The sequence below is a fragment of the Thunnus albacares genome, chromosome 1 (assembly GCF_914725855.1).
Source record: "Thunnus albacares chromosome 1, fThuAlb1.1, whole genome shotgun sequence".
Lineage (NCBI taxonomy): Eukaryota > Metazoa > Chordata > Actinopteri > Scombriformes > Scombridae > Thunnus > Thunnus albacares.
In genome coordinates, this window is record NC_058106.1 from 9,549,451 (window position 1) to 9,577,446 (window position 27,996).

General features: G+C 40.9%; 1 protein-coding gene across 9 annotated transcripts in view; it reads right to left on the reverse strand.

The window, feature by feature from the left end:
* Positions 1–27,996, reverse strand: part of LOC122995206 (A-kinase anchor protein 13) — a 110,545-nt gene that overhangs the window by 65,908 nt on the left and 16,641 nt on the right. For all 9 annotated transcript variants that reach the window (XM_044370928.1, XM_044370855.1, XM_044370779.1 and 6 more), the window contains exons 2-8: positions 23,363–23,406; positions 15,373–15,526; positions 12,170–12,333; positions 11,433–11,604; positions 6,057–6,240; positions 4,105–4,300; positions 1,681–3,841 (exon numbers count right to left, since the gene is read on the reverse strand). In XM_044370928.1, coding sequence (XP_044226863.1) covers positions 1,681–3,841; positions 4,105–4,300; positions 6,057–6,240; positions 11,433–11,604; positions 12,170–12,333; positions 15,373–15,526; positions 23,363–23,395 — 3,064 coding nt within the window. In that variant the 5' untranslated portion in view covers positions 23,396–23,406. The remainder of the gene's footprint in view (positions 1–1,680; positions 3,842–4,104; positions 4,301–6,056; positions 6,241–11,432; positions 11,605–12,169; positions 12,334–15,372; positions 15,527–23,362; positions 23,407–27,996) is intronic.

A 27,996-nucleotide genomic window follows, 5' to 3' on the forward strand; every position in this document is an offset into this window, starting at 1 on the left:
TTTATTCAATGTAAACAGTATATTACAACCACAATTATTTAAATGATTGATGATTAAATGATTGGGCCTAAATATACAACATTTAAAAGTATAAAATGTAATGATGACCTGTGGAGGACATAATGAAATGTATGTAATCCATAAATCATCATCATCCATCATCATAAATGTGATGGAACTATTAATACATTAAAATTGTCCTGTTCCCACTTTTAGATGACAATAGCTTATATATCTGAATTTCCATATTGGAATGTGTGTGGTAGTTTGCTAATGACCGATAGCGGGTACGTACCTGTCAATGTAGAATGATTCTGATTCACTAACATATGCACGGAGGTAAGAACAAAATTGGCCAGTGTGCATGTGTCATGAATCTGATGGTAAATTTGCATACGCACTTATTTTGTGTGCAAAGTAAGAACATTTCTACACACGTATAAGTGAATGAGGCCAAATAAACAATTTGAATGTAAATGACTTCAATATAATTTGATAATAAAAACAGAAACCCAATGATACAGTGATGGTACTGTATCTGAGATGGATTAAAGCTATCTATTTTGGTAAGCTTATGTAAATGAACATGACTTGATGAATGTCAGAGGGAGTGGAAAACTCTCTGAAATAACTCTCCATAAACAAAAGATGATGAATTAAGGAATCTTCATGTTTTGTTTTTAAGCACTCACTAGAATTACATCTTTATTTCCAAACCAAAGCTTGTCTCTGATGGCCTCATGATGTTACCTGATGCTGGGCCTGGGCCATTTACTGTCAGGCTGTAAATATATCCTTTCGTTCATAATGACACCCCACTCTCTGTGTGACGCACAGCACCAACCTTGCCCTTGACCTCTTTTTATTGGACTTGGGTCCAGTACAATTATTCCTGATGAGTGAAAATTGCCGACAGAGGAGTGCTGGAAGTTCACATAGAGAACAGAGACTCTGCAGGGCTCACTTCCTGCTCACACTCACATCAGCTGGCCTGAATATGTTTGTTTTAGAGAACCCAGCCTTGTAGCTGTGTGTCTAAGACTTGGTCACATGCACCAGTAATGTGACTGCGCCTGCTGACATATACTGTAGCCAGGGCGTGCATGTTTGCACGAGACAGAGAGACTAACACAGAACATATGGATATAAAGGGAAGTGCTGGCAGACGATACATGGCCTTAGGTATCAAAGATATAACCCAGCTCAGTATTTCCTGTTACATAATAAGGCACAATGCATCCCAGTGTCCCAGAATGAAGTGAGGGGGACACAATATTGTGCTTATGTCATATTTTAAAATAAGCATTTTAATATAACTCCTTCTTCAAATAAAAAAAATAAATTCTATATAATGGCTAAATGCTAAAACACAATTCGAAGGACAATTGACAACCCAAAAGAAGGCATTATGACTAAGCAAAACAGGTCTTTACAATAGCAATATATCATAACAGGATGTCACACAAAAGCTGAAAACCTTTATGAGCACAATTATGGTGAGCTATGTTGCATTTAGCTTTGTGGAGCTACTGCCATTAATCACCAGTGCAGGACCGAGTCTGATTTAGCATATTTGTTTAGGAGTAAGACTTTGATAAACATATTGCACTGTGATTTATGTGTCTGTGTGGAAGTAGGATAAACCTAAGCTGGGACTGAAATAAATCAGTGTTTGCCCACCTTGGATTGGACTGCTGAGGCCCTCTGAGGCTCCATCCACTGTGTCAAGAGTCTTTGGATTTTCCGTCATCTCACTCTCAACATGAGGTTCACTTGATGCTTCATTGTTCGGAAGAGGTGATTCTGCTCCTGCCGATGTGACATCTACAGAGTGCCTTAATCCCTCATCAGGTGTCCTTTCATCGACTGTCATCTCTGCAGTATCTTGTTTGTGTTGCTGTAGAGCAAATTGCACGTTTCCACTCTCCTCTGCTGAGGCCACCGCAGATTTATCATTGGTCCCTGTAGGCTCAGTGTCTCCTTCAACTAGGCCAATCACTTTACTCTCCTCTGCAGCAGATGGACTGGGTTCAAGTAAGACTCTGTCGGTGACCTCTGATGCAGGATGCTCAATCTCTGCATTCAGGTCAGAGTCGTTGGCCTCTCCAGTTTCACTTTCATCGACCTTCAACGTTGGACCATCTCCACTCTCTAACAATGCTGAACCTAATGACAGATCCTCTTTGGGAAGCTCTGGGGCGAGTTTTTCTTTCGTCCCCTCAGGATTCAAAGCCTCCATTGTTTGGAGGCTGGGTGACAGTTGTGCTTCAGGCTCAGTGCCAGTCTGGCTGCAGTCTGTCACTGTCAGTGCACTGACACTGCCAGACTCCACATGGAGCCCTGTGTCCATGGTTAGTGAATGTTCACTGCTTTCACCAGGTTCCATATCATTTTGTTGCTCCATATTGTCTCCTGCGGAGGACAGTTCTGCTATCTTGGTTTGATTCAAGTCCTGCTCCTCCACGGTGGCGTTTTCCTGAGTCGGGTGGAATATGTCTGTTATGGAGCTTCCGACTGATCGGAAACTGCTGTCATCATCACTGGAGATGCTGTGGGTCATCCTTGATTCAAGATCGGCATGTGTATCACCGGAGCTGGGCATCGCTTCAGGTGGTGGATCACAGTCGACCGGATCTGTCTGTGTATCTTCCACAGAGTTAACAGCAGTCCGAAAATCCCCTGTATTTGTTACAGCTGTTTCTTCAGTTTTGTCAGGTTCATCCATCGACAAACTTGTACTTTCTACATTGTATCCAGAAGGTTCAACTACGTTTTCACTATCTAGCTCTTTACCACTCGTTGTTCCAGTACAGTTCCCAGCTTCTGGAGCCAAGCCCCACTGCTGCTCTGTAGCGTAATCCCTACCAGCTGTTTCCTGGTTTTGTTCCAGGCTGTTTGTGTCTGGTGGAGGTTCCCCCTCGTGGAGGCCTTCTATCAAGAGACGTGGAACAGCAGATTCTGACTCCTCGATTACATCACCGTAGTCTATCAGCGATGGGTTGGGGAGGTCCTCGGGGGTTGATACAGGGTCTGTTAACCCTTCACTCTCTGCTCTCTCCTCTAAAGAGTGTCCGGCACAAAGCTCCTGGTCATGTTTCATCTCTTTTGCTGCAATCTCGCCATCCTGGCAGCACTCTTTCATTTCAGAGTCAGAGGTGTCCAATACCTCAGAACCCTCTGATGAAGCGGACTGGCCCATGACTGCAACTATCGTGTCTCCACTGGGTGTTATTAGATCTGTTGACTGTGATTTGGTCTCCTCCTCTGTCCTTCCTGTGCTTTCCTCTGCTTCCTGCTCAGATCTGTCCTCTCCCTCCGTGGCCTCCTGTCCTTCCCGGATCACAGCCTCTCCTCTATCAGTTTCCTCTGTCTGTTTACCACAGTCTCCTAGTGGTAGGGTTCCCACAGTGAGGCTCCCCCCTTCTGCCTCAATCTGCGCTCCTTCACTCCTGTCACACAAACTCAAAGTCTGGGTGGAAACATCAGGCCGTTTGCTTCCCTCCTCCTCCGTTTGGCAATAATCTCTCTCAATGTTGGAATTGAGACACACCCAATCCTCCGGGGGGCCGAGGCCATGCTCCGGGGAGCGTACTTCGGACGCTGGAGTACTCACAGACAAACTGCAGTCTTTTTCTGCATTCCCAGTCTCACCATGTCCACAATCAACACTACAGCTGCTTTCCACTGAGCAGTTTTCTTGCCAGCTCTCTTGAGTTGTTGTATCTGATGCTATAGCAGGCAGCTGTAGTCGCTCCAGACAGGTTATCTCTGTTTCTACACCATCACAGCATTCAGCAGCTGTGTGGAGAGAATCAAACTGCAGCTCCAGTACAGAAACTCCCTAGAGAATATAGAAAAGGAGGAGGATAAACGTTAGCTTTTCCCTCAGAGAAACTAAACAAGCTGCTCTCTAGTTCTTATCAATCTGCAACTCTGTGATTGCATAAGGTGTTCCACCGGTTATACAAACTAAGCTTGAAGGTTAAAAAAATGAGTGTGGTGAAAAGGCAAACAATCTAACAATGTTCAGCAGCAACAGAACTCCTGGATGAAGTCACTGTGAGTACAGATAGCGTGCTGAAAGGGCAGGGTGGCATGACTCACCTTGGCATGGAGATGACATATCAAGTGCAGCAGCTGCTCAACACTCCTCTGGAGGGTCGGGGGGTCGCGACCGGGGTAGATGCTCAGTGTCAGAGTGTGTGTGTTCAGCGTTGGGAGGTGGCAAACTACCCGGCCGTCTGTAGAGACCAGCTGGACAGTCCCAGTCCCTTTGTCCGTCTCTGTATTCGTCTCAGCCCTGTCGTGAAATAAACACTTAGATCATCCTGAAGGGTCTGTGGCGTGATTGGCTAACGAAACACAGAACTGCTTTAGAGAGAACATTGTTTTAACAATGATGTCAGCTGATCCACATTCCCCCTTTCCTTCAATAACCCACATACATTGCTATTATGTTTTGTTTTGTTTTTTTCTCAAGAGTGGCAAATGCTGTGGTTGTTATATTAGTCTATTCTAACTGTTTAGCAAGTAATCAACCAATCTATAGAGATGATGTCAAGTAGTAAAGTAGCTGGTAAATGTTAAGAAGTTCCAGACACTGTGGCTAGTCAACCAAAAGTGTTTTTTTTTTTTCCCTGTGTCTGCAGTGGTAAAACACACCCTGCAATACCCAACTTAGAGACCACTCCTAGTTGATAAGCTTTCTGGAAAAAAAACTTCACTACCTCTGCTTCATTTCCTCCAAGTGATGAAGGTAAAAGTATGTGGAGTGTTTTTGTTATCTTTTTTCATAAAGATAGTGCTGTTAAGGGGAGACACCTCCCAGCCAGGCAGATCTGTTTGCGTAATGCTGGGTGGATTGCTTTAGCTCTGAGGCCTGGCAGAGGCGGCTGAGGTCACCAGCTAGACTGCAAGTGACTTCACTTTTCATGAAGGAAATGTAATTACCAACACATAAAGAGAGAGCTGTTGTAAAGCAACTTGTAAAGTGCACGCTTGCCAACAAGCGAGCTCACAAAGTGGTAGTTGTCTTTCAGCTTGTGGCATCTTCATTTTGAGTTAAGTTAAAACTACTCTGTGGCAGATACTGTAAGTAGAGTGCTTAAAAGACATAAAAGGGGCCCATTTCCACTTTAAGCCATGTCTCAGTCCATTTACCAAAACACTTTTTTTCCCCTGCAGTTTAATGTTTTACTATAAAGGGATGAGAGGAATTTGACCTCACTAGTCACTCAGAGAGAAGGCATTATTACAGATAATGCCTGACAACTGCAAACAACACACATGCCATCTCCTTGCCATTTAAATTTGCAGAGACAACACTGCAGTGTGAATTAAAGTAGACTTACACTGAGTGGGATGTTGTAGAGAGTTAGTACAACAGGTCAGCAGACACCGAAGACATAACCAAGGCTTTTGTGTTGTGGAATAGTTTCTCTCTGGATTCCCATGGAAAAATAATGGCAGCCCACAACTTTTCAATTTGCCCTCAACTATCTGACTGCAGCTGAAAGTGCTAAGCTAGGCGGCAGTGTGGCTTTGTGGTGATGTTCTTTGGATACTTCTATTGTTCCGTGAAGACAACAGATAAACAACGTTGCCCTAAAGGCCCCGGTGGAACTGCGCCATCTGCCCACTGATATATTGACATGAGACTGTTTGTATGGAGAAGAGGGCAATGTTCATTGAAACTAAAAGCTAACATCACTGTTAAACAGTGCAGAGACCCTTTGGACATACTGCCAGAGGGACCTGTGGAGGACAGTGTTGTGGAGAAAGAGCCTTTTCAACTGAAACCAAGCCTGCCATGTGACAAATCTTATCAACAAAAGTGGAAAGAGGATGCAACAAAATAAAAGACATCTGTGCCCTAACGCTGTGCATCAGGATCTTATATTATTTAAATCTTAATTATTTTCATTTTTTCTAATGTTTCATTGTTCTTGATGTTGTTAAACACAACGTTGTAAAACCTACTATTACTATTAATATTACTACTATTACTATTACAGTATAGACAGCCTTTGATTGTTCAAGGTCAGTTTAGCTCTTACTGTGTGAGGAGCTCGTGGAGACGTGTGTGTCCGCGCTGTGCTGCAATGGCGGCAGGGGTGTGGCCTTGTCTGTTGGTCAGTCGCAGGGCTTCTCTCGCCCCAGACTGCCGCAGCAAGAAGTGCGTCACCCGAAAGAGACCCCGACGTGCTGAAAAATGCAGCAGAGTCTCCTGAGGATCCAGGTCTGAGGGAGAGAGAGAAAGAGGACCAGAAATACAGGAATAAATACAAAAACAATCAAACGCACAAACGGAAAAGACAGAGAAGCACAGGGGAGCGCAGCATTCCAGGCAGCCAATTTGTTGTCCCGTTGCCGACATACCATCACTTGCTGCAGCTTGGCAACACCGCAGTGCCGCCTAATTAAACCAGTACAGGGTCTACAGTGACCCAGTTATCAACAGACCTTTACTCATTTACAGACTGATAAAACCACAGCTTGTCTCTGTCTGTCTGTTTTCAACAATAGATAAATAGAGCAATTTGTGGGCCAATACTGCTATTTTATTAAAGTAAATGTGCCATTTGAGTGCATTTTAAATGGTTCAAATACAAAATAGATCCCTGTATTGCCATCATAGTGCAAAAGCATCTAAATGTGGTAATAAAACTATTATAGCAGCAACAACAACAACAATAATGATGCATTTAATGAAACAAACTACATCATTTCATTTTCAGAGGTGAGCAGCACTAAGTGCACCGGACTCCATTTTTAATTTGAGTCTATTATCGGCCCCATATATCAGTCGAACTCCTAATGAAACCATCAAACACTGCAACCCTCCCCTTTCTACATCTACAAAGACAATAATGGAGATTCATGGACACGCACACACAAACATGAAGACCTACTTTTTCCTGCCAAAGCAACAGGTTGTCAGTGCAGCTCTCTGCAGAAGTGAAGCCAAGCTGAGTGACTGTTAGTCAGTTCAGAGATCTTTTCATCTCAAGTTGAATCTCTGTAATTAAATCTCTCTGTGTGTGCTCACTGGGAAAGAATATTAAAACATTTCTTTAGCTGCCAAATCTTTTCTGCTAAAATTAATATCTTTCACTGTCTGGGCCACTGGAAAATTTATTGCCAGTTTAGAAAGGCAACCTGAGACAAGATGTAAGTTGTTTATAAGAGTGGAAAACTGAGCCCTGGAGTTCAAAAAAATGGTAAATTGACAAATGGAACATAGAATAATTCAAAAAAACCTTTATAAGTTAAAACTAGTAAGCTTGAAAAATTGACAAAGCATGCTTGCTGGTTTAAAATGGTGCGTTTTTAAAAAAAAAAAAAAAAATCAAATCACAATTTTAGTCCCCAAATGTCTTATACTGCACTCAGTTAACTGCACACAGAGTGCTCATGTTTATCAAACCAGCTGGTCTGTGGTTATTTATAACATCAGAAACTACAGGACTGAGAGAGATAAAAGATCTACTGTTGCTGAGAAATCTGTTGTTTATTAGAAAGTTCGTGTTTTTCTCTTTCTCTTTTCATTTGTCACTGCCTGTGAGCAGAAGATTTTCTTTCTCCAGCCAGAGTTTTATTTAAGCCAACATGGAAAATGTATGTTTTTTTTCAGTTAGAGGCAGATGAGATGAGCTGTTCTAATCTGAGCCCTCTATGATTTCTTCCAAAGCTGTTTTTAAATTATAACTGTGCTTTGTGCAGGTTTGAGCAGAACCAAAAGATAGAATCAGTTGGAAAAAAGTTTTTTAAAAGTGTTGAAAACTAGATCAAAACTAGATCTGTAAAAGGGAAAACACGTTTTACTTTCAGCTTATCAGCACAACGATAATCATTAGGCAGCATTTACAAAGCTGGTTGTGTCTGTTGATGAGAGGTTTCACTCCATTTACCACAAGCCAGCCTGCCTGACGAACCTCAAGCTAATTGGTCAAATTTAATGCTCCACTTGGCCGAGCTGGGCCGGACTGGAATGTGAGGTGCCAAACAGCAGCAGGAAATGCTTAACTGCTAGGTTTGATGGTGGTTCCTCAAAACTGGCTGGCAAATCACAAATATGACATTTTCCTACTATGGCATCTGGACAGCTGGAATATACATGTTGTTACAGCTATCTGCTGCAGCACAGAAGTCACCAAGATGAAGTAACTTAATAGTATGTCGGGACACTATAAGCCACTAGAACAGCTCCAATGCTTCAGCTCCAAGGCTACAGTTTGCTTTGCAATGGTCAAATGTTTTTCTTACTTCTTGTCCAGTCCAGTTAATGAAACTGTTGCATAATTAGAACAAATCTGAGGCTACAACTAATGACTATTTTCATTAATCAATTAATCTGGCATTTTTCATAATTAATTAATTAATCATTTTGTCTTCCCAATGTCAGAAAAATACAAGAAAATGCTGAACCCAAGTTTCCAGAGCCCAGGGTAACATCTTCAAATAGCCTCTATTTCCGACTGACAGTCCAAAAACCACAAAATATTCAGTTTGCAATAATATAAAACAAAGAAAGCAGCGAATCCTCACATTTAAGAAGCTTAGACCTGCAAATGTTTGGAAGTTTTGCTTAAAAAGATTAACTGATTATGAAGATTTTTGGCAATTTCTTTTCTGGTAATTGACAAATCCAATAATTGTCTCAGTGCTTTCTTAGCACAACAGTGATTAAGGTAAAACAGCTATGACATATATCCTTAAAACAACTGCAGTATTGTACTGATACAATGTCTTAAAGATATTATATATGTTGAGCTTAAAAGCTGAGTACACTCAATACTGCAAATAAGGATAAATTGAGTTCAGGAGAGTTTACCCCTTGTATCTGATCTCCATGTCATTTAATTAAATGGTATTGACTGACAAACCATAGGCTATTGATGATTTGACAGTGTTCCACACTGGTGAATTAGTGGAGCGTTGGTCACCATGTCTAATGACTTGAACAGTTCTTGCAGGTGAAGTGAATTCTCCTGAGAACAATAAATGACTTGCTACAGTGAGATCAGTGACTGCTGTGTGTCCACAGCGTGAAGGATGACTGAGATAAACCACCGTCACCTCCACCTGTAGTCTGCTGCTATCCATCATCTGACAGATCTGATAAATGGAGAGTAGAGTTGCACTCCTCTTCCCTCCCCGCAGTTCACCGCAGCCAAGCTTCTTCTATTGAAGCAGTGACATATTGTGAAGCACAGCCTATTAGAGCACACATCACTCACCGCAGCAGGAAGCCGCCTTCCACATCAACAACATGACAACTGACTTCAATGTAAAGGAGGCCGTGTGTATGTGTGGTGTATGTGTGGTGTGTGTGTGTGTGTGTCCATCTCTCAAAAGCAGTGACACTTTTCACAACAGTTACAAGTGAATCTCGTCTAATCTGCGGGGAGATCATTACTGAAAATTTGATTTGATGATGATAATTAATAAATATTTTAAGGCTTGTATGGAATTTCAATCTACACTATACACTTACTGAGTCTACTCAGTTTATTTTTTTGTCAGTTGTGTTGGAAATCATGCAGGTTCTTCTAGTTTGGTCTAATATGCAAGTCCAAGTTAGACCATAAGCTATTATCTCAACAATAGCCAGAGGCAGAGGCAGCACTCTAACTGCTCCCGAAAGTCTTGTTTATGCTGCTTCACAGAAAGCAATTACCTTGCAGGGTTTATCATCCACATCAGCTCGTTTGGCTTCCTTTAACTGATTAAAGCCATCAGAGTCAATGGCTGGAGAAAATTGGCACTTTAATTTTAATAAAAATGTATGTTTGTTTGTACTGACAGAGCTATTTCTCACAACCCAAACTGCTGTCTGGCTGCGTTGCAGTACACAGATACTCAGATGGGTTTTGTTTATAGAAATACCAGAGTCAGACTGAAGTCCATATAGCAACATGTTTAGCACACTGACATCAGCCTGGATATGTAAAAAAAAAAAAAAGAGGAATGTGTATGGCCTCCATTGTTTCCACTGTGTCAAATGTCAAGCACAGCTCAATAAAAGATTACAGAGAATGTATCATTGTTATTTATCAAGCACTGCCGTGATATGCTGGTTACACCTTACCAATACTATGACTTGCTAATGTTTCTTTTGATACCTTACAAGTTATTTTTTGGCTGTTGCTCCACCTCAAGCAAAGTTTCTATTTTTAGTTTATCACCAGATTTCACCCACTGATAGCACCAGAAAAACACTGGACGGGTGTATTTTGTGATCAGGCTGCATTGTGCTTCAATTGTATTTCCTATTGAAATTGTGTTTACATTTTTTTACTCATGTTGTGATATAGAATGACTGTGGGCTAGACACATGTACTTATATAAGCAATGTTCTATTCTATCATTGTCTTTAATCAATAGAAGACTACTGCTGTGCAATTGCTGTGTTTCTGTTCTTTCATGAGAGTAGTGATCACGGCAAGGAGAGAATGCAGAAAATGCAGCTTTGGAAATGGCTTTGCTAAATATGTGTTATTGAAAAGGAGAAGATAACTGGGCCTTTTCTCAACTAGCTTAATGTTGTCTTCCCTCTAAACAATCTCCACCAGCATTAGAAACAAATCACAGTTCTTGTGGTCCCTACATAATATGTCTGTGGCTGTCGTTGCCCCGATGTGCATTTACATATATAAAGGAGCTGCTCGTCAGCTACGACGCTGCCTGCTGCCTGGCTACGGCGGCGACATGCGCAGGCTCCGTAGATATGCTGTAACCCAGTATAAACTATAAATCCCATTAAAGGAAGAAATTTCATGGTAGCTTGTCACAACAATGTGAATAATAAGTTAATAAAATGCACAGTTTATCATTAAAAAGTTTTAAATAATAATCATAGCTGAAAATGTTATGTGTTATGTGTGTCAGCATACTTATGTGTACAATTCATGACATGAGTCTAGCTTTAGTGCATGTATGGTATCCTACATTTTGGAGCATTATGGTTGTTTGGATAAGAGGAAGTTGACCAAATTAGTCTTTTTCCTACAATGGAATAAAGTCTACTAAGAGACTTCCACTGATCAGCAGCAGACACTACAAAACACACACATACTCACACAGCATACAGTTAGCACACACACGTGCTATTCTGCACAAACCAGTAACAATGCTTCGACCAGTAATTGTAGCGTTCAACTGGGGCCAAGTAGCACAATTTAGAAAATGCTGCAACATAATTCTGAGACTGATGAATCTTCCTAATCTCTGGTCAGCACTGTGTAAAATATTGCATGTGACACATAAACAAACAGATAAACAGAGGTGTCATATGTGTCATTATGTGCTGTACAACTATAATTTGCCGGTATGTTTCTGCATCAGTGCAGAGACATATTGTCTGACTCTTGGACATTTTATTATGCAAAGAAATTACATGTTACAGACAGCCCACTGCCCTCCAGTCTCACCAGTGTTGTTGGCGAGTTTGTTCCCCAGTAAGCTCCATCCTGGAGGCAGTACGAGGTGGTGGAGGGCCAGGGCCAGGCTCTCATCCAGACGTTCACACTCCGACAGGGGAATCTGACACTCATCCAGCAGCAGCGCCCCATCGAGGCCGTCAGCCCGGCCCGCTGTGCTTACCTGTGTGAAGGGTGATTACAAAGATGAGTCAAGTTTTAGAGGAGTGGAACTGAGGCTTAGTATACTGGAAGCACTCATTTTAAGACGCTCAGCATAAGAGCATTAACCAAATGCCTAAAATGTAAGATACAAATGTAGGAAGACATATCCACAGGCGTCTAAGCTCGATTTGGGGCTGTACTATGTTGACAAAAACAAATCATATTCAGATTAGAAAGTGGAAAATGTTCCATTAGAGGCTTTAAGTTGAGCGCTTAAGTTGACAGTTACATTATTCTGTCTTCCTCCCTGGCGAAGCAAATTCAATATCAAATTTCTGTGGGATGATAAACTGTGCTGAAAAGACTTCATTAATTGAATACCAAGGACTGTGAGACATCAGTCCTTGTCAGGGAAGAAACAATAACATGGGAATCTTTTGTTTTACTGTCACTCTCCCCACGTTGCTGTATCACTTGTAACCAATGGTAACCTCTTTTTTCCTTGTTCTGTGACAAGCCTTTGTTTTTTGCTTTATTATTCTACCGCTGATTTAGAACTGGAAATGACGCGTCATGTTGCTCACCAGGAACTGGGCCATGTCAAAAGCCAAATCCTGGACAAAGCTGAAGCGATGCTCTCCCAGTGGAGTCACGTGACCCAGACAGGGCTTTAGGTCCTCGGGGGTGTCGGACACACCTCGGGAGACTGAACACAGGGTGACCAACACCGCCTCACAACAGTCATGAGCTACATTATGATATAGGGAGGAAGAAGACATGGAGATAGTGAGAAAGGGAGGGAGGAGAACAGAAAGGAGAAAGGAAAGGAGAAAGAGGGGACAGAAAATCAGTGTAATTTATTAGTAGTTCAAAGGCTTTTGCATGATGGAACGCCACACTTTCTATCCTTGTTATCTACACTTCAATGTTACTGTGAAAAGAGGCTTGTGATAGTGATAATTCCCACATTGGGGTATTATTTTTTTGTTTTGTTTTTAGCAACAGATAAATCATTTATATTCCATATTATAAGTCTTCGTGTGTACATAACTAAATCCACCATGTGTTGTGAAATTGGATTTTTACAATGTTAAGTGTGTATTGGACATTAATAATTTGCTTTGTCCTTCTGTTGTACTGTGTGAGCTTTGTTAACTAGTTGCTGCTAGCAAGGTGACTTTAGCCTTTAGCAACAACACAGTAATTTCACGTGCATTTGTTGTGACCTGTGAATAAAATAGTCACTGGGAGGAAAAAGAGCAGAAAACACTCAAATTAAATCAAATTACTCCGATTCACAAATCTATCTGGGACATTTTGACATGTCACAGTAGGAGAAGCACAAGTGTAAATAATTAAATGATTAAAAATGAACGATGCATCCATTTAGCTGCTTCGGGTTCAGGGTCCTGGCGTTGTTCATGCTGGCTCACTGTCACACTGTCATGGCTTACTGGGACACTTGAATAGAACTGAACCATTGTTAACATTATTAGTAACACTTGTGCTTTTCCTATAATGACAAGTCAAAATGTCTGATATGAAAAAAGCCTAAAGCTCAATTTACCCAACTAAGGGGAAAATGGCTGAGCTTATATTTCACTTCTACCTTTGAAAAAGTACCATCACTTAATTCATGAAGTTATTTAATTGTGTTGTTAGGTATATTTTTAGAGTGCTACTTTCATCACATGGTGAAGAATGACTTAAGAACAAAAAAATGTGACAACTACAGTATATGGTAACATCTTCCCCTGCAGGGAAACTCTCTGGCTCTGCATTAATCAACCTCCAAAGCAGAACTAAATTGGCTGAAGAGATGTGTCTGTATGAGCAATTTGCTGCTAAAAAGGCAGCATGAATGAACAGTGAGTTTGAGACGTTCTTTAAAAGACCAAATTTGTTTGGATAAATAGTTCAATAATGTAGCCATGTTTATGTGGTAGGAAATAATCACACACGCCCACAATACAAATACACATTTAACCGAAGAAAACATACAATATATAAATATTTTAGTCACTTAACATAAAAAAGTGCACAATAAGAACCAATAATTAACAATAATCAGCTACAATACACTTAAATCACTGACTTTAATCCCATCTGATTAATAGGAGTAGATTAGAATACTATTTTACTTAATGTATTCAATGTACTCTTTTTATCTAACTAAAAACCCATTCAGCAGTCACAAATCAAACTGGAACAACCAACAAAACATGTGTGATCAGTTACATGAACGTTTATGCAAAGTTGTCATAATAAAAAGAATGAACAGAGAGGACTGTAGTCCAAATACATGGCCGATGTGAAAACACGACTGCCCTAAATGCATGTGGTGCTGACAGCCTTCCTGTCTCTGATTTGCAGGGCGTTACATGGTTTTCTTCCTTTCCAGTCATACGCTGTGGGTGCAGCACTTCTTGTCAATCACTGCTAAGAAAGCAACAAGAGCTGAACCTCTAGAGCTCCCTCTGTGTCTACAATAAGATTTCTATGCTATCAAAAGATTTTTATTTCATTTACTTCATCTCAGTGTTATTTATTGGTCTCTACAACCAGGCCGCAGGGTTTCTCTAATGGAACATTAAGGTTCAAATGCCTTGCTCAAAGGAACTGCAGTCTAAGCCAAAGTACTGATTCAGTGTATCTGTGGTGATTTTCCCAGGCCACTTGGGAATTTTATCCTGCGACCTTGTGGTCGGTCACAAGTTCGGTCCTTTGGAGCTCTGTGCATCCCGACGGAGGGGGCAGTGAAGCAGAGCTAATCTGTTACTAGAGAGTAACACCTCTTCCTGCACCCCCTCAGACGGCTGTAATTCAGTCGAGCTCTTAACAAGATAACACAGTTTAACATGTTCTGGCTTGTTTTTTTCCGGTCTGGAGGGCAGACGCCTGAAAAACAAAAAAAATATTATTTCTACCTACCCCTTCAGCTTCAGGTCTTTCGCAGCACTTTACTTCCATCCACGGGGTCATTACCGGGTCACAAGTACACTGTATTTTAATACCAACTTTTTTCTGTGTACAGTGACCTTTGACCCTTTATCTCTGTGCTGCCTGTTGTGTCTGGCTGAGCTTCTACACTTCACAGGAAGTATCTCTGAGTAACCGCACTGGCTAACTATGTTAAATTTTGCATGTAGAATAAGTAGGATTTGGTCGGAGAGGAGTGATGAATGAGCCAGGCTCTGGAGGAACTTAAGTGAGGTGATTTCTCTTTCTCCAAAACATAACATTAGTTTAAAAATGAGGACAGTGGCTCTGGATGATTAATCAATTAATTACTTCGACTTTCTTCCACAGCTATAATAACTCCTGACTGCCTCATGCTTTCTGTGTGATGTGAGGGCAGTATGACACCATCCGCTTCTCAAATACAATTATTGTTCAGAAACAACCTCGGACATTTTGACAAGCTTTGACACCAATCAACCTTAATTTTGTGTTAGAGCACATGAGGGCTATAGAAGACAGATGTGTGATTATGATCATATTATGATTTTATATTCTATTTTACACCTTTAAGGGATCTTTGAGTTTGTTGAGTTTGTTATTAGCCTGCAGCATATCCTGTGTCTGCATAGACGCTCCTTTCACAGAAGCTTCATTTCAGTTTGTTTTTGTTTACAAAGGACTGTTCTACCAGTTAACACAGACGAATATGAAGGCAGAATTAAAAACAGATTTAACATATTTTACACACTGTAGGTGGAACTGCTTTCCCATGGGTCCATTAGAGGTAACAGAGAAGCTGTAAGAGACTGTGAGTGGGGTGGCTCACCAGGGCACAACGCCTGCAAGGTGTCATGACTGCTCCTTGCGGTGCCGGTCAGGTGTCTCTGTGTGCTGCCAGCAAACAGCAGGAAATAGTCGACGCCTTCCTCATCCGCAGCCAGCTCTTCGTCGGTGAGCTGCACTGTGATAACACACTGCCCCTGTAAGGACAGCCACAGATAGGCAGGCAGTAAGAGGAAAGTGGATGGAAAAGAAAAAAAAGCACAAAAAAAGACAGATTAACAAAAAGCAAGAAATAAAATATTAAAATATGTCTCAATATAATAGTATTTAATCATGTTAAGATGAAGGAAATTACTGGTTGTGTTAAATCTGACTGCTGTGCTATTGTGACACACAATTTTGTGTTTCTCAAAATAAAAAAAATATCGATTTATTTATTCGATAAAAGCCATTTAAGTCCTTGCTGGAACACCTGCTGAACGTCTGCAGTTAGAATGGAGTAAATGAAATACGTTTGAAGTAAAACCGTACATGGTTCTGTAAAACAAGCACATATTCCATCAAGGATTAGGTAATTAAAAGGAACACAAGTCCTGTTCACACTTGCTAAAATGCAACTTGACTAATCTAATAAGAAACAGACAGCTCTAAATAACTGTACAAAAGAATGCATTTGGACCTAATTTATCAAGCCACATTAGGAGGGAGTCAGGGATGCATGCACAGCATAGTGTGAACACAAATGCATCCCTGACATCATTAAACACAGTCTAGATAGTGTGTATATTACATAAAAAACTCCAACGAATTCAGAAAATTAAGGTTTTAAAGTCCACAACCAAAGCAAAAGTACCAAAACTAATGTACCGCAATCTTTTCTAGCTGGGCGCAAATGTGCATGTTTATCTGTTTAGCCACACTCACAGTTTCCCACAGATAAAAAAATCAAACGATCAAATGATCAGGAAAATCAAATCCTATCACAATAGGTCACTTCAGGTACATTTGACGCAGATTCCGACTCTAGGCGTGAACTACAATCCTTCACAAGAGGATCTAGACCATGACAGTGACAAATGCTGTGTGGAAGCTGCCAGTCTTTTCATCAACACGACTGTTTTAAACAATTACGCTACTACCTCAAAGTTAATGTGGTAATGATTTATTGACATTCAAATGCTTCACATCACGTCATTAACAAACAAACGGGGAGGAAGCAGACAGCGATGAAATATGGAGGAACAGCTTGACTTTCCGTCGACTCAGAGAAGGAGTGCAGCGAGGGTCCCACCGCATCAGAGAACAATGAAATGATTTCACAACAGGAGGAGGCAACATCATCAATAATAACACTTATTCCTCCTTTTATTTTTAAACTTCTGAACGCTTTTTAATCAACTAATACAGCTTTTTAGCCCTTATGCATCCTTGAAATATTAACCAAGGTCAATGCTCTTTTTCCAGAGCCAGTATACTTCTTATTCATACAGTTCAACACATTCACACACGGGTTAAAAGAACTATTCAGTGGCACTTAAACAGTAGTTACTGAGTGATTACGAATTCACTTTCTGTAGACATTATGTTCCACTTTGGCTCAATGATCCAAACCAGTGAGCATGTGCATGGGACTTCTTGGCATTTAAAGATATTAGATATTAGATCATTAACTATCTATATTATTTTGTGGAGTTACAGGTTACATTAACAAAATCACTGTGTAGCACTTCCTCACTGTTTGGGAGCCAGTCCTGAAGGCAGTGAGAGTTTAGGTTATTGCCTCTGTCCTTAATGGATTTGGGGAAATTTACACTTGAGCAACCCCTGCAACATTACTCAAGATAGCGTTATGTTTGCCAATCACATTGGTTAGTCATGATCCTAATTAGCCTTTTCTCTTGTAATGTTGAAAGTGAAAACATATTGTTTGAAAATCTGTATGGTAAGAGTATGGTCTCATATTTTATCATACTTATAAGACTAACTAGCTCTACTGTTTCTTTACTACCATGTCTTCTTCATGGATCGTCAGCTGGTGAGGATGCTTTTTGTCTAGCACAAGCAGCTTTAGCCTCAATCCTTCCCAGAGTAATTAACTGAGAATTACAGGGTTCTCTCTTAAAACTTCCCAAAAAGTCAGCCTGAGGCCGCGTTTTCAAACAACTCATGGAACTATTGGTAACTAAATTAGCTGGCAAAAGCTGATCAAATCTGCCAGCGACTGTCGTAGTTTCCACTGACAAAATCTAAGCCTGCTTTTGTCTACCTCTGTCTGAAATCAAGCACCATTGTTACTAGGAGTAAATCTTCCAGCGTTGTCCCGTATGAGAACTGAAAGCTGATTTCAGGAAAAAAAAAAAAACAATCCACATAAAAATGTCTACATCTTTTCCAGCCATATGATGTGTATTGCCAGTATTGCCAATATGATAACATTCTGATGTGAAAATATGATTATGCACAGTTCATTGTGCAGCTTGCTGTTTTTCTAAAGTGACAATCGGCTATGCTGTGGCTGAGCATTGCGTGGCATGATGTGGTGTCATCTGAGGACAGACGAAGGAGGAGGAGAGGCAACAAAAAAAGAGGGATATTGTTCGGAATTAGCTTATTTCCACTGGGGGAATGCAGCTTGTTGACACCGAGGAGGGATAATGGGACATTTCTTCCCACTAAATCTGACCAGTGTTGCAATCTTTTCACCAGCTCCGTCCAACATGTACAGCCTGATGTGGCGGCCAGTGTGAAGGAGAGCTTAGCAGTCAGGGTTAAAGGTGCTTCCTCCTCCTCTTATAAAGTGGTAGCCTCAGGGCCTTGTTCCATACAGGGGGTATCAGCAGGTTGACGGCAGCGAGGCTAACCAGCAGCCTTGGGATCTGCAAGTCTGTTTGGCAATCCGCTGCTGCTGCTGAGCAATGTGAGGGGGAAAATGTGTTCAAAGGCAACCACATAGCCCAGAGGCCACAGGAAGAGAAACAGCCTGTAGTAACCTTCTGAGAGCCGGGACTGAATACATTGACTTGCAGCGTGGAGGCTGCAGGTTTTGCTATGCAAGGAGAGTCTCCGCTTTAACAAGCAGAGCAGAGGCACCGGCGTAAATGAGTTGTAGATGGGTGGAAGCCAGCATGCATGACATTCTCTCCATTAAAAACTCATCTCTTATCCCAAGCCCAGATTGGAAATTAGGGTTTGGTGCTACTGAACAGATTGGTACCTCTGTGGATTTGTGAGTTTGCACTCTACGTGAAAATGAAAACGTATTAGTGTGAAATAAGTTCCACATCCTCACTACGAACAAAAGAGGAGCAAAAGGAGAAGCGGTTTTCTCTCAACTGCTGAAGGCGGGTGGTAAATCACCTCTGTCACAATACCAACCTGATGCATTTGGCACAATAGCTGCTCAAATTATTTCTGACGGAACCACAGCAGGCTCTTATTTTGTCTAAATTAATATCCGCCCATCATAAATAACATTATGAGCCACTGATTTTTTACAATGACTTGCAAACAGATTAAATAAAGAATTGAATTCACAAAATCCTGTCACTCTCCTCTGAGTTTTTACCTCCTCAGTCGTGATTGCTTATAATCAATGTGTGAATTGAAACTTATTTAGATAAAAGAGAAAGATTAAAGAGGAGAATAGAATATCATCTGAATAAGATCTTTGTTACTCCTTTTGGAGGCAAGTATGGTGGCAGGGGGTGTAGGTGGAGAAACAGAGATGTGAAACATCTGCTGGGGATGGCAGGAAACACAGCTGCACACGCCGACCTTTGTAAAGCATGAAAACAAGCGTACACAAAAACTGAAACTAACACCGCTGACAAAAAGAATAACTACGATTCAAAATACAATATACCTGAGTGACTCCTTGCTTGTCCAGTTTAATTCAGAAAAACAAACCAGCAGTTCCAGAGCTGTGTGTTATGTGCACAAATGGATGTCTTTCAGCCTCACTGTATGACTGTGCTCTCTGCTGGTAATAAGTACTTAACAAAGTGACCTGCTGGGGTATTGACCTGCTAATCATGGAGCTTCAACGGGGAACAGGCAGCTTTTAAGCAACATCAAAAGAACAGCTGGAGGCTATGAACCCAACCCCCTCTTTTTAAATATGCATATGTGAGTGGTGGCCCTTTCTACACATCCTGCAACTGTACCGAGTTCAACTATCCAGGTATGCTGGTGGTTGGTTTTAGGCCTTCACACATACTGGCTGCTTTTAATGATGATTTTAGAACTTATTTTGCAGTTTTAAAAAAATTTTATCCCCCTGGCTGGGTTTCTTACTATAGGCAGCTAAACTATAGGAGGTTTGCTCCACTTCAGAACCCAAACTAATTGTAAAGACATCCCATGGCCCCTCTAAGACATTTTCATTTAATTACTGTAAATTCAAGAGACCTGCCTTTTACTCAGTCCTGTTGCATAGAAACTGCTATAATAACAATAAAACATGTACTATGGACAACAGGTCAGAGGTATAAAGAGCTTGTGTGATAAAAAGTTAAAGGTTTATGGCTACACTTTCCTGAAACTGTGCGTTAATCCCCGCTGGCATTCACACGTACTGTATGATTTTTACTAGCGAGTGGAGCTAACCTAACATCAGAGGGTTTCTTTGACAGCAGAATGCTTCAGCCTTTTATGTGGTTTACCCAGAAACGTTGTTGCTTATGTCCCTACTAGAGCTGTGAAAGACAATTTATGGAAATCTTACTTGTTGGCAAGTGGCCAGATCCAGACTCACAGTAAATTAACTCCTGGACATGTAAAATTGCCAAAGCATTGACAAATTAAACACACTCTTTTCCCTCCAGTTGACAAAGGCTGCCAACATCTAGAGCATCCGTCAGCCCTATAGCAGTGCAGTTAGAGACCACGACATAGCAGAGAGGTCACACGTTCAATCAGCACAATTGCTGCCATGTCCAACAGTAATGTGTCCTGTGTTGCAGACTCAGTGAAATTAATCTGAAAATAACACAAAATTAACTTTTTGACTCAACTACCAAGGGGACTGGCAGAGAAAAAAAATCCACCGGCCAAAATAATAAATTGCCTTTTTTTCTTTGGCATACTGGCGACACACAGAACAACTCATCACCACAGCCTCAGAATCATACTGTAGCGTACTGTTGCTCCAAACTCCAAACCTCCATTTCTCAAAAAACTTTCTTTATTATTTGCTTCGTCCTCCGTTACTCCTTGTATATGTCGCCACATAATAGCTATTAAATTAACAGTAGCTAGCAGCAGACCGATGGCAAGTGACAGTTGAGCGGAGAGCTGAGAGTAGCTGATGTCCCATACAGTAAATGGTGCGGTGAAACACTTGAGACGGTCTGTAGCTGGTGCCCCTTTGCCCCAGACCATCTCAAGCGCTCCTACAGCTTCACAGCAGTTTAGACATGTGTAAAAAACACATATGATGCGCGCGTCTACACTGTATAAGGACAAACATAAGTAATTTCCTCTGAGCCATCATGCCAGATATTTTATTACATGACTATTTTGGTACAAACATTTACCCGACAGTGTGGCAGATAGCCTTCTGAGAATTACTCGCCAAACGGAAAATCTACCCACCTTTGGCACTTTACGGGTGTTAATTTCAGACCCTGCACAGACTTAACCCCTACCTGCTCATTTATAGTAGTTTTTTACAGACACTCCTAAAGTCATCCTCTGACCGATGGTTCATATGCCCTCCCTGCTCCCTCAAATTGTCCCCTAAAACAAAATTTTATCTCTCTCTTTCTAATACTAATGATTTAAACTATTTTAAACTGGGGCTGTCATTTTCAGTCATTCTGGATGGCAAAAAGGTACAATTAGAGACCGAGTACTTAACCCTTATGCGCTATCGCACTGTGAATTGCTGTGATAAGTGTCTAAAATCTGATGGCTAATGAGGCCTGACTGCCCGCCTTGTTCCACTGAAGAGTCTGACTGTAAATCACAGATATGGTTGTCTGGGTGGTTAAGGTGTGAGTCAGTCTAGCCTTTAGAGTAACACACACACAAACACACTTGTCTCTGACTTATCACATATCCTGTGTGCCTTCCTCTCCTGCTAGTGATAGGGGACCAGTGCAACCACTCAGATACTCACTCAGAAATATCTCCAACCTCATTACATATAGGCTATATCAAAGAAAACAGGTTACACAATGCAAAACTGTAGAAAGTTTAGAATTTCATATTACGTGGAATTGTATTTAGCACCCAAAAAAAAGGTACTTCATAAGGAAAAGGACAGCAGAAAATTGGTTTAGTCCTGGAAAAAATAGAACGAGTCAACTGATGAGGAAATTCAGCCATCTTGAGGGTAACAAAGATCATGGGATTGACCACTTGTTAGGGGCATGGGTATAGACAGCTGCACTGTCATAACCTGTGATGATAACCTGATAACCCTCTTCCTGAACCATCTCTGGCTCCACTGGTAAGCAGACCACCCAGATACCTCTGTTTAAGGGTAAGTCACGGGAGAGTATGGGGATGTTAGAGAGGTCTGCTCACTGTGTTGTCTTGACATTGATTGATGGATCGATTAATGGTAGATGGTTAATAAAACTTTTTTTTTAAACTAAGCTTTGAATAATAATAATCAGCGTCACATCAGACTCTAACAAATAGGAAATGTAGTTGAATTTATCCATATATTCACTAAGTTTCAAAGGCTGTTCAGCTCTTCAGGCAAAAGTTTGTCATTTTAGGAAATACTCTTATTCTCTTTCCTGCTGAGTTAGATGAGAAGACTGATACGACTCATGTCTGTCAGTTAAATACCAAGCTACAGCCAGCCCTGGTTAGCTTATCTTAGCATAAAGACTGCAAAAAGACTGGAGACAAAATCAATTTTCTCATCTAATTATTTCTCAAAATGTTAAGCTATTGCTTTAGTAACCAGCTTTAAAAATACTATATGGCAAAGGCCTTTTACTTGTTTTTCAAATATTGTTCAATATTGTAGATACACCACTCTTCGGAAAAAAAAAGCAACTTTACAGTACAGCCTTCTGTTTTACATATACACACACAGTCTGCATTATCACAACATTTCAGTTTACTGTCCAGCAATCAAGAGGTCAGGTCCAGGTAAACTAGACATCAGTTTGTCCTATGCTGAATAATTGTTATTATTATAAGTTCCAAGGACTCTGATTGAACAGTGAGGTTTGCCATTTGCTCCTTTCACCCAAAACACCATATTAAATATGTTCTAAAAGGGTTCGCTTTGGACAAAATGACCACCAGATGGGAAATGTTTTCCTATCAGTAGTCTTGTTTGTGTCTTATGTTGGACATTTTTCAATAAATTATTTGGGTCTATGTAAAACATGATAACTAAAATACACAGTGGACGGACAGAAAGCATTATACACGTTTGCCAGTCAGCAAACATTAAACAGCCAGTTGATTTGTATGCTGATGTTGTGTTTGCCACTATCTGGCCCTGCACACCCACACAGTTGTTTTCAGTTATTCCAGATGATTGAACCTGTTCTCATATCAGGCAAAGCTATTCCAGGAATTACACAAGGTCATCAAGTCTACATACTAATAAGAATGATAAAGGTGGCAGTTATCCTGCCCTAACAGGTACAACAAACCTCAGCCACATCCTGCACACCAATATGGTTGGTGCTAGATTGGATCAGCCGGGGGGACAATTTGCGAAACTCTTGTGAGATTTGTATGCATTTTGTTTCTCTATTGCCCTAACCCTAACTTTAACCCTAACCCTACCCTTAACCTTAACATCAACCCTGACTCTAACCTTAACCTAAACCTAACGTTAACCCTAACCCCACTCGCGAGAGCTTGTCCCTCCAGCTGATCCAACCTAGCATTTACCTACAAACACGACACAAACCTAAGAAGAGGTCTAATCACCTGTGTGAGTGTACTAATGGTGGGCACTAGAAACAAACAGAACTGTGAACACAACGGAAATAGCTTCTATGTTAGTAACAGTATGAATAGTGATACTTACATACAATAGTATGAATAATGATACTTACATACAATGGAGCTTGCTGTGGATTGAGTTTCATGTCACTGGACACTGTAAAGAAAAGAACAAATTACAGGTTATAGCTTTCCATTCTGTTAATATACAATAGATATCATGACAAAAAAACAAGGTAATGTCTTAAAGCAGTATTAATAGATGTCTTGGCTTCTAGAGTCAACACAAAAAGCTGAAAAGACAACATTAACAGTTTAGCACCTTATGAGGTTGATATGGCTAACATGTTAGCAAATAGTTGGCTATTTAGCAGGAGACACAAACCAACATAAGCATGAGTCTGAAATTTTATTTATACAGCACAGTGTCACAAATCACAAATTTGCCTCACGGAGCTTTACAATTTATACAGGATACATCACACTCTATCCTTAGACCCTCAATATGGAAAAAGTCCCCCAAACAAGCTTTTAAGAGGGAAAAAACAGAAGAAACCTCTGGAGTGCTGTGCAAGTAGCATATGGTGGCTAGGCTATCTCAGAGCTTTTTCAAATTACACATAGTCATTTGAGCCATTGTTCAAATGAGAAAATGTGTTGATAAACTGACTGTATACTACTCAGCACCAAACAGCTGACAAAGTTAGCAACTAGGGCTGTGTAATATGAAGATATATAATGGGTGACGACAGAAAAACGTTTATCGTTTCATATTATGCTCTATTGTTTATTTCGTTGTGTCATAAAGCACATTCTTTACAGCAATATTTTTCATCTTTCGAGTCCATCTTCTGCGTAGATTGCATTAATGAATTACTCTTGGTTTTTTACTCACAAAGTTTTAAATGCACTTACTTATTCACGTTACTTCTTAAATGTCAGTGTTATGCTTTACTGACTGAAATAAGCTGCTATAGTGTTTTACATGAATCAATCCCTGCAAAGACATTGTTCTAAATAACGCAACATGAGACATCAGGTAATTATTCCTTCAAAATAAATACCGGCTCTAGCAACATCAGAACATTGTTCCCGACAAGGTGACAGTTAAGCTTGACCCTGGCAGTCATCCCAACGCTCTGCAGGAGGTTAACAGTCCATGAGTACAGAACAGACACACACTGAATCACACACAGGAGATCACACACTAATGATCCAACCAAATCTATCCAATCTCTATCTGTGCTTGTTTATTCAAAGACAGCCAATGAGTACAAACTTTTGTGAGCTATTAAGATTCCTGCATCCTCCAATCACCCATCAGTTCTTTACCAAGCAAAAATAATAAGGGTGATCCACCACCAAAACACACAACTTTGCCACTTGTACATGGCTTTATTTCAGGAAGATCAGTTAGCAGGATTTACCGGCTCATGTTCACGTTTGATTCCCTACTCCCAGTTTGGGATGCAGGCCTCAAAGCTGTTTTCTGGGTACAAGGTCAGAAACAGTGGGTGTGTAATTACATCTAAACAAATATATTACAGTTATAGACTTGAGGACAAATGGTTTGAAAACCTTTTTTGTTGAACTTTCTTGAAGAGATCTTGGCCTGCTTGCATTAATCAATGAGTCAAGGGATTGGTCGGCTTTGAGAGCCTGTATTCTCCTCAGTTATTCAGAGAGACAATTTTCTTTTGTTTGCTGTTCCCTGGCACTAAAACAAGTCCTTGCTGCTAGCCTCAGTGGTCAGCAGTGCATTAATCACATGAACCCCTCAGCGGGGGAGGCAGCGACAAAAGGCCAGGACCTAATGAGTTCAGCAGAGAACACCAAAAGAGTCAATGTTGGACTCGGCAGAGCGCTGAAGCACAGCGAGGCCAATTTACTTTCTGCAGCCCAATCCAAACATTTTTCCACTTTTCTGCTAAATAAATAGGCTCGAGCTAGAATTAGGCGGATCAGGTAAGGGGATAATCAGTAGCTCTAATAATACTCTGGAGTCTAATCCTCTTGCCTTAAGTGCACTGGGCCTGAGACCAACCTCCTCACCACATGCACAACTCTGACTGATAAGATTGTCACATAATGTGCCCAACAGGCTCACTGGTTCTTTTATATATTTGAAATTTTGGACATTTGTCATCTGGTGGTGCTGCCCTTAAGACCAATCCACAGAGCATAAGCCAGCATGGGTCGGCGGTTAACCGATCAACAGTTAGCCGTTGATCGGTTAACCGCCGAGAATATTTTTGCACACACTCTGCTAACGGCGAGACATTTACATGTTCACAACATGACATGACAACATTTGTCAACATTGTTTTTGAATGGATAAAGTAGCGGTGTAAAACCAACTTCTACATGGAGTGTTGCATTATGGGTTGTATGTAGCATTAATGTTGCTAGGCTAGTGAGTGTCTTAAAGTCTGTTTATGGTGAGTGAGTGTTAGAGTCAGCCAGCACTAAAAGTGTTTCGTTAGTCCACTTTAACCTGCAGGAGTTTCAGAACGCTCATATAAACGTGTGAGTCTGCCACGGAGGAAATAATTTCATGACGAGTGAAAATTAGGGTCTTCCGACATCTCTACTGCAAGTGGAATATGTCAAGCTGCCAAATAACCACTGTGACAGATGATAAGGAGCTCAAAAAGACAAATAGGCAGTTGTATTAACGCTAACTGCAAGAGAAAATTATTTTTTACTGCTTCCAAGAGCCTGGTAGGAGAGTGTGTGAGTATGTAACTACACTTTGATGTAAATCAAAAAGTAATGTTATTTTTCCAAAAACAGCTACTGGAAAAGGTGGGTTGTCTTGTAATCAGGGTCGCCTTATACTCATATTATTATTTATACTCATACCTCCAGCCCGAGTACGTTATGCCATCAAGAGCTTCTGTGACTAAATGCATTAAAAAACACTTCAAGGAGAAGAAGGATGAGCTCAAGCTAGCTCTGACCACCTACTGCTTGACAGCTCTCACAACCGAAACTGACATCCATAGTTGGGGTCCTGCTTTAATAGGCCAATTCACTTCGTACATGGTCTATGATGTACACACTAAAGTTGTTTTCTCATATGAACTCCGGACAATGTCTGGACAATCAGGTCTCAACATTGTCCATAGTTGCCCTTTCACACATGTAATACATAACAGGACATTGTCCATGTCAGACGCCTTCTCATCTACTGGAAATACTCTGTTTAGTATAGGCAAGGGGTGGCACCTGAGTAGAGCGTGCAGGAGGCAGGACATGACGCAAAAAGTATGTGTGGTCATGTAGCCAGTTTGTGATTTGGTCATAAACAACCGAGTCTCTTGCCATTCATTGAATGTGCCTGACAATTTTGGCATCAGCTCTTACCAACAGAAGATCCCCCATCTCATCTCTCCAGTTAGACATTTTCATTGGTGTCTTCGTGTAAATGACCCTTCTTCTTTGTCGCATAATAGAAATGTCATCAACATGTCACTTGCTGTGAATTCGCAGGAAAACGACCTGTTATATTCACACATGGGCTCAATCGGACATTACACAGTCTCTGTACGAGAGTGCTGGCAGGTTGAAATCCATTTAATGTCCGGTCCAACTGATTCAGGCATTTGCGTTCTGACATACAGTTCCTCCAGGTAATTTCTGAATAACTTCAGGGTTGCAGTGCATATATGAAAAGAGTTTAAATGTTCCAGTCGTTGGGCCTCAAGCCTTGTTTATACTTGCATGAGACACCGTGGTGCAGGTGCCTGCCGATGGCACACGAGCTACGAGCATGCACAGAGGCATTTATGCTCAATGTGTTGTCTGTTGCATTATTCTCTGAAACGCCAGGGGGTGTACAAAGAAAATATTCTGTGAATACGCAAGAAGTCAACAGAAATTACCAGAAGAACGTCAGTATCCAACATGGTTACAAACATTGCCATGGAGCTCATTGTTGCTGAGGAAGAATTTATCTGCTAATGGCTATTAAAACTACAAATGCGACGCAAGAGAAGGTGGTCTGTCCATCCCTTACATGCAGAGGGAAGCCTTGACGGGGAATGTAGGTGTGGGCCAAGGCATGCTATCGACGAGGAAATGCACTTCAACTACTTCTGCTTGTCCACACGCAGCACGCACCTAGTTACAAAAATTTAGAGGTGCACAACCAAGTGCTATGACAACTAGTGGAGCCTTCGTGCTTGACACGAAAGACACAATGGCGTAATTTTTGGCACACACACTCTTGCAACAGGGACACTGCATTGAGCCTAAACCTAGTTTCAGAAATTTCATTTATGCAACATCTTATTGACCACTAGGTGACCTAGCACATTGCACAATAAGAAAATATTTGGAACTCAGTTGTGGGACTACATTCACAGTTTTCACTGTTGATAACATTTATTCATCCATGAAAGGTTTTCTGAGCTCCATGCCCTTTATCTCCACCCTGCTCTACATTCTCTACACATTCACACCTGGCAGTTGCAGAACAGAGAGAAGGTCTGCCACTGTAAAAATAATGTCATATTTACATTTATAGTTTAAGATGTCTTCACCTGCACCTTCACAGTTGTTAGGGCGATTGAGTTAGGAAGGGTGTAGTTGGTTGTGTTGTGGTGTTTTGGTATTCTAAATGTCAGAAAACCTCTCTAGAGATACTCTGACATCCCTTAAATTGAGCTGGACAGCATTGTGACATTTTCCTGTCAACATCACTTTGGAGTTTTTTCTAATATAATGCATGAATGGATGTAACATA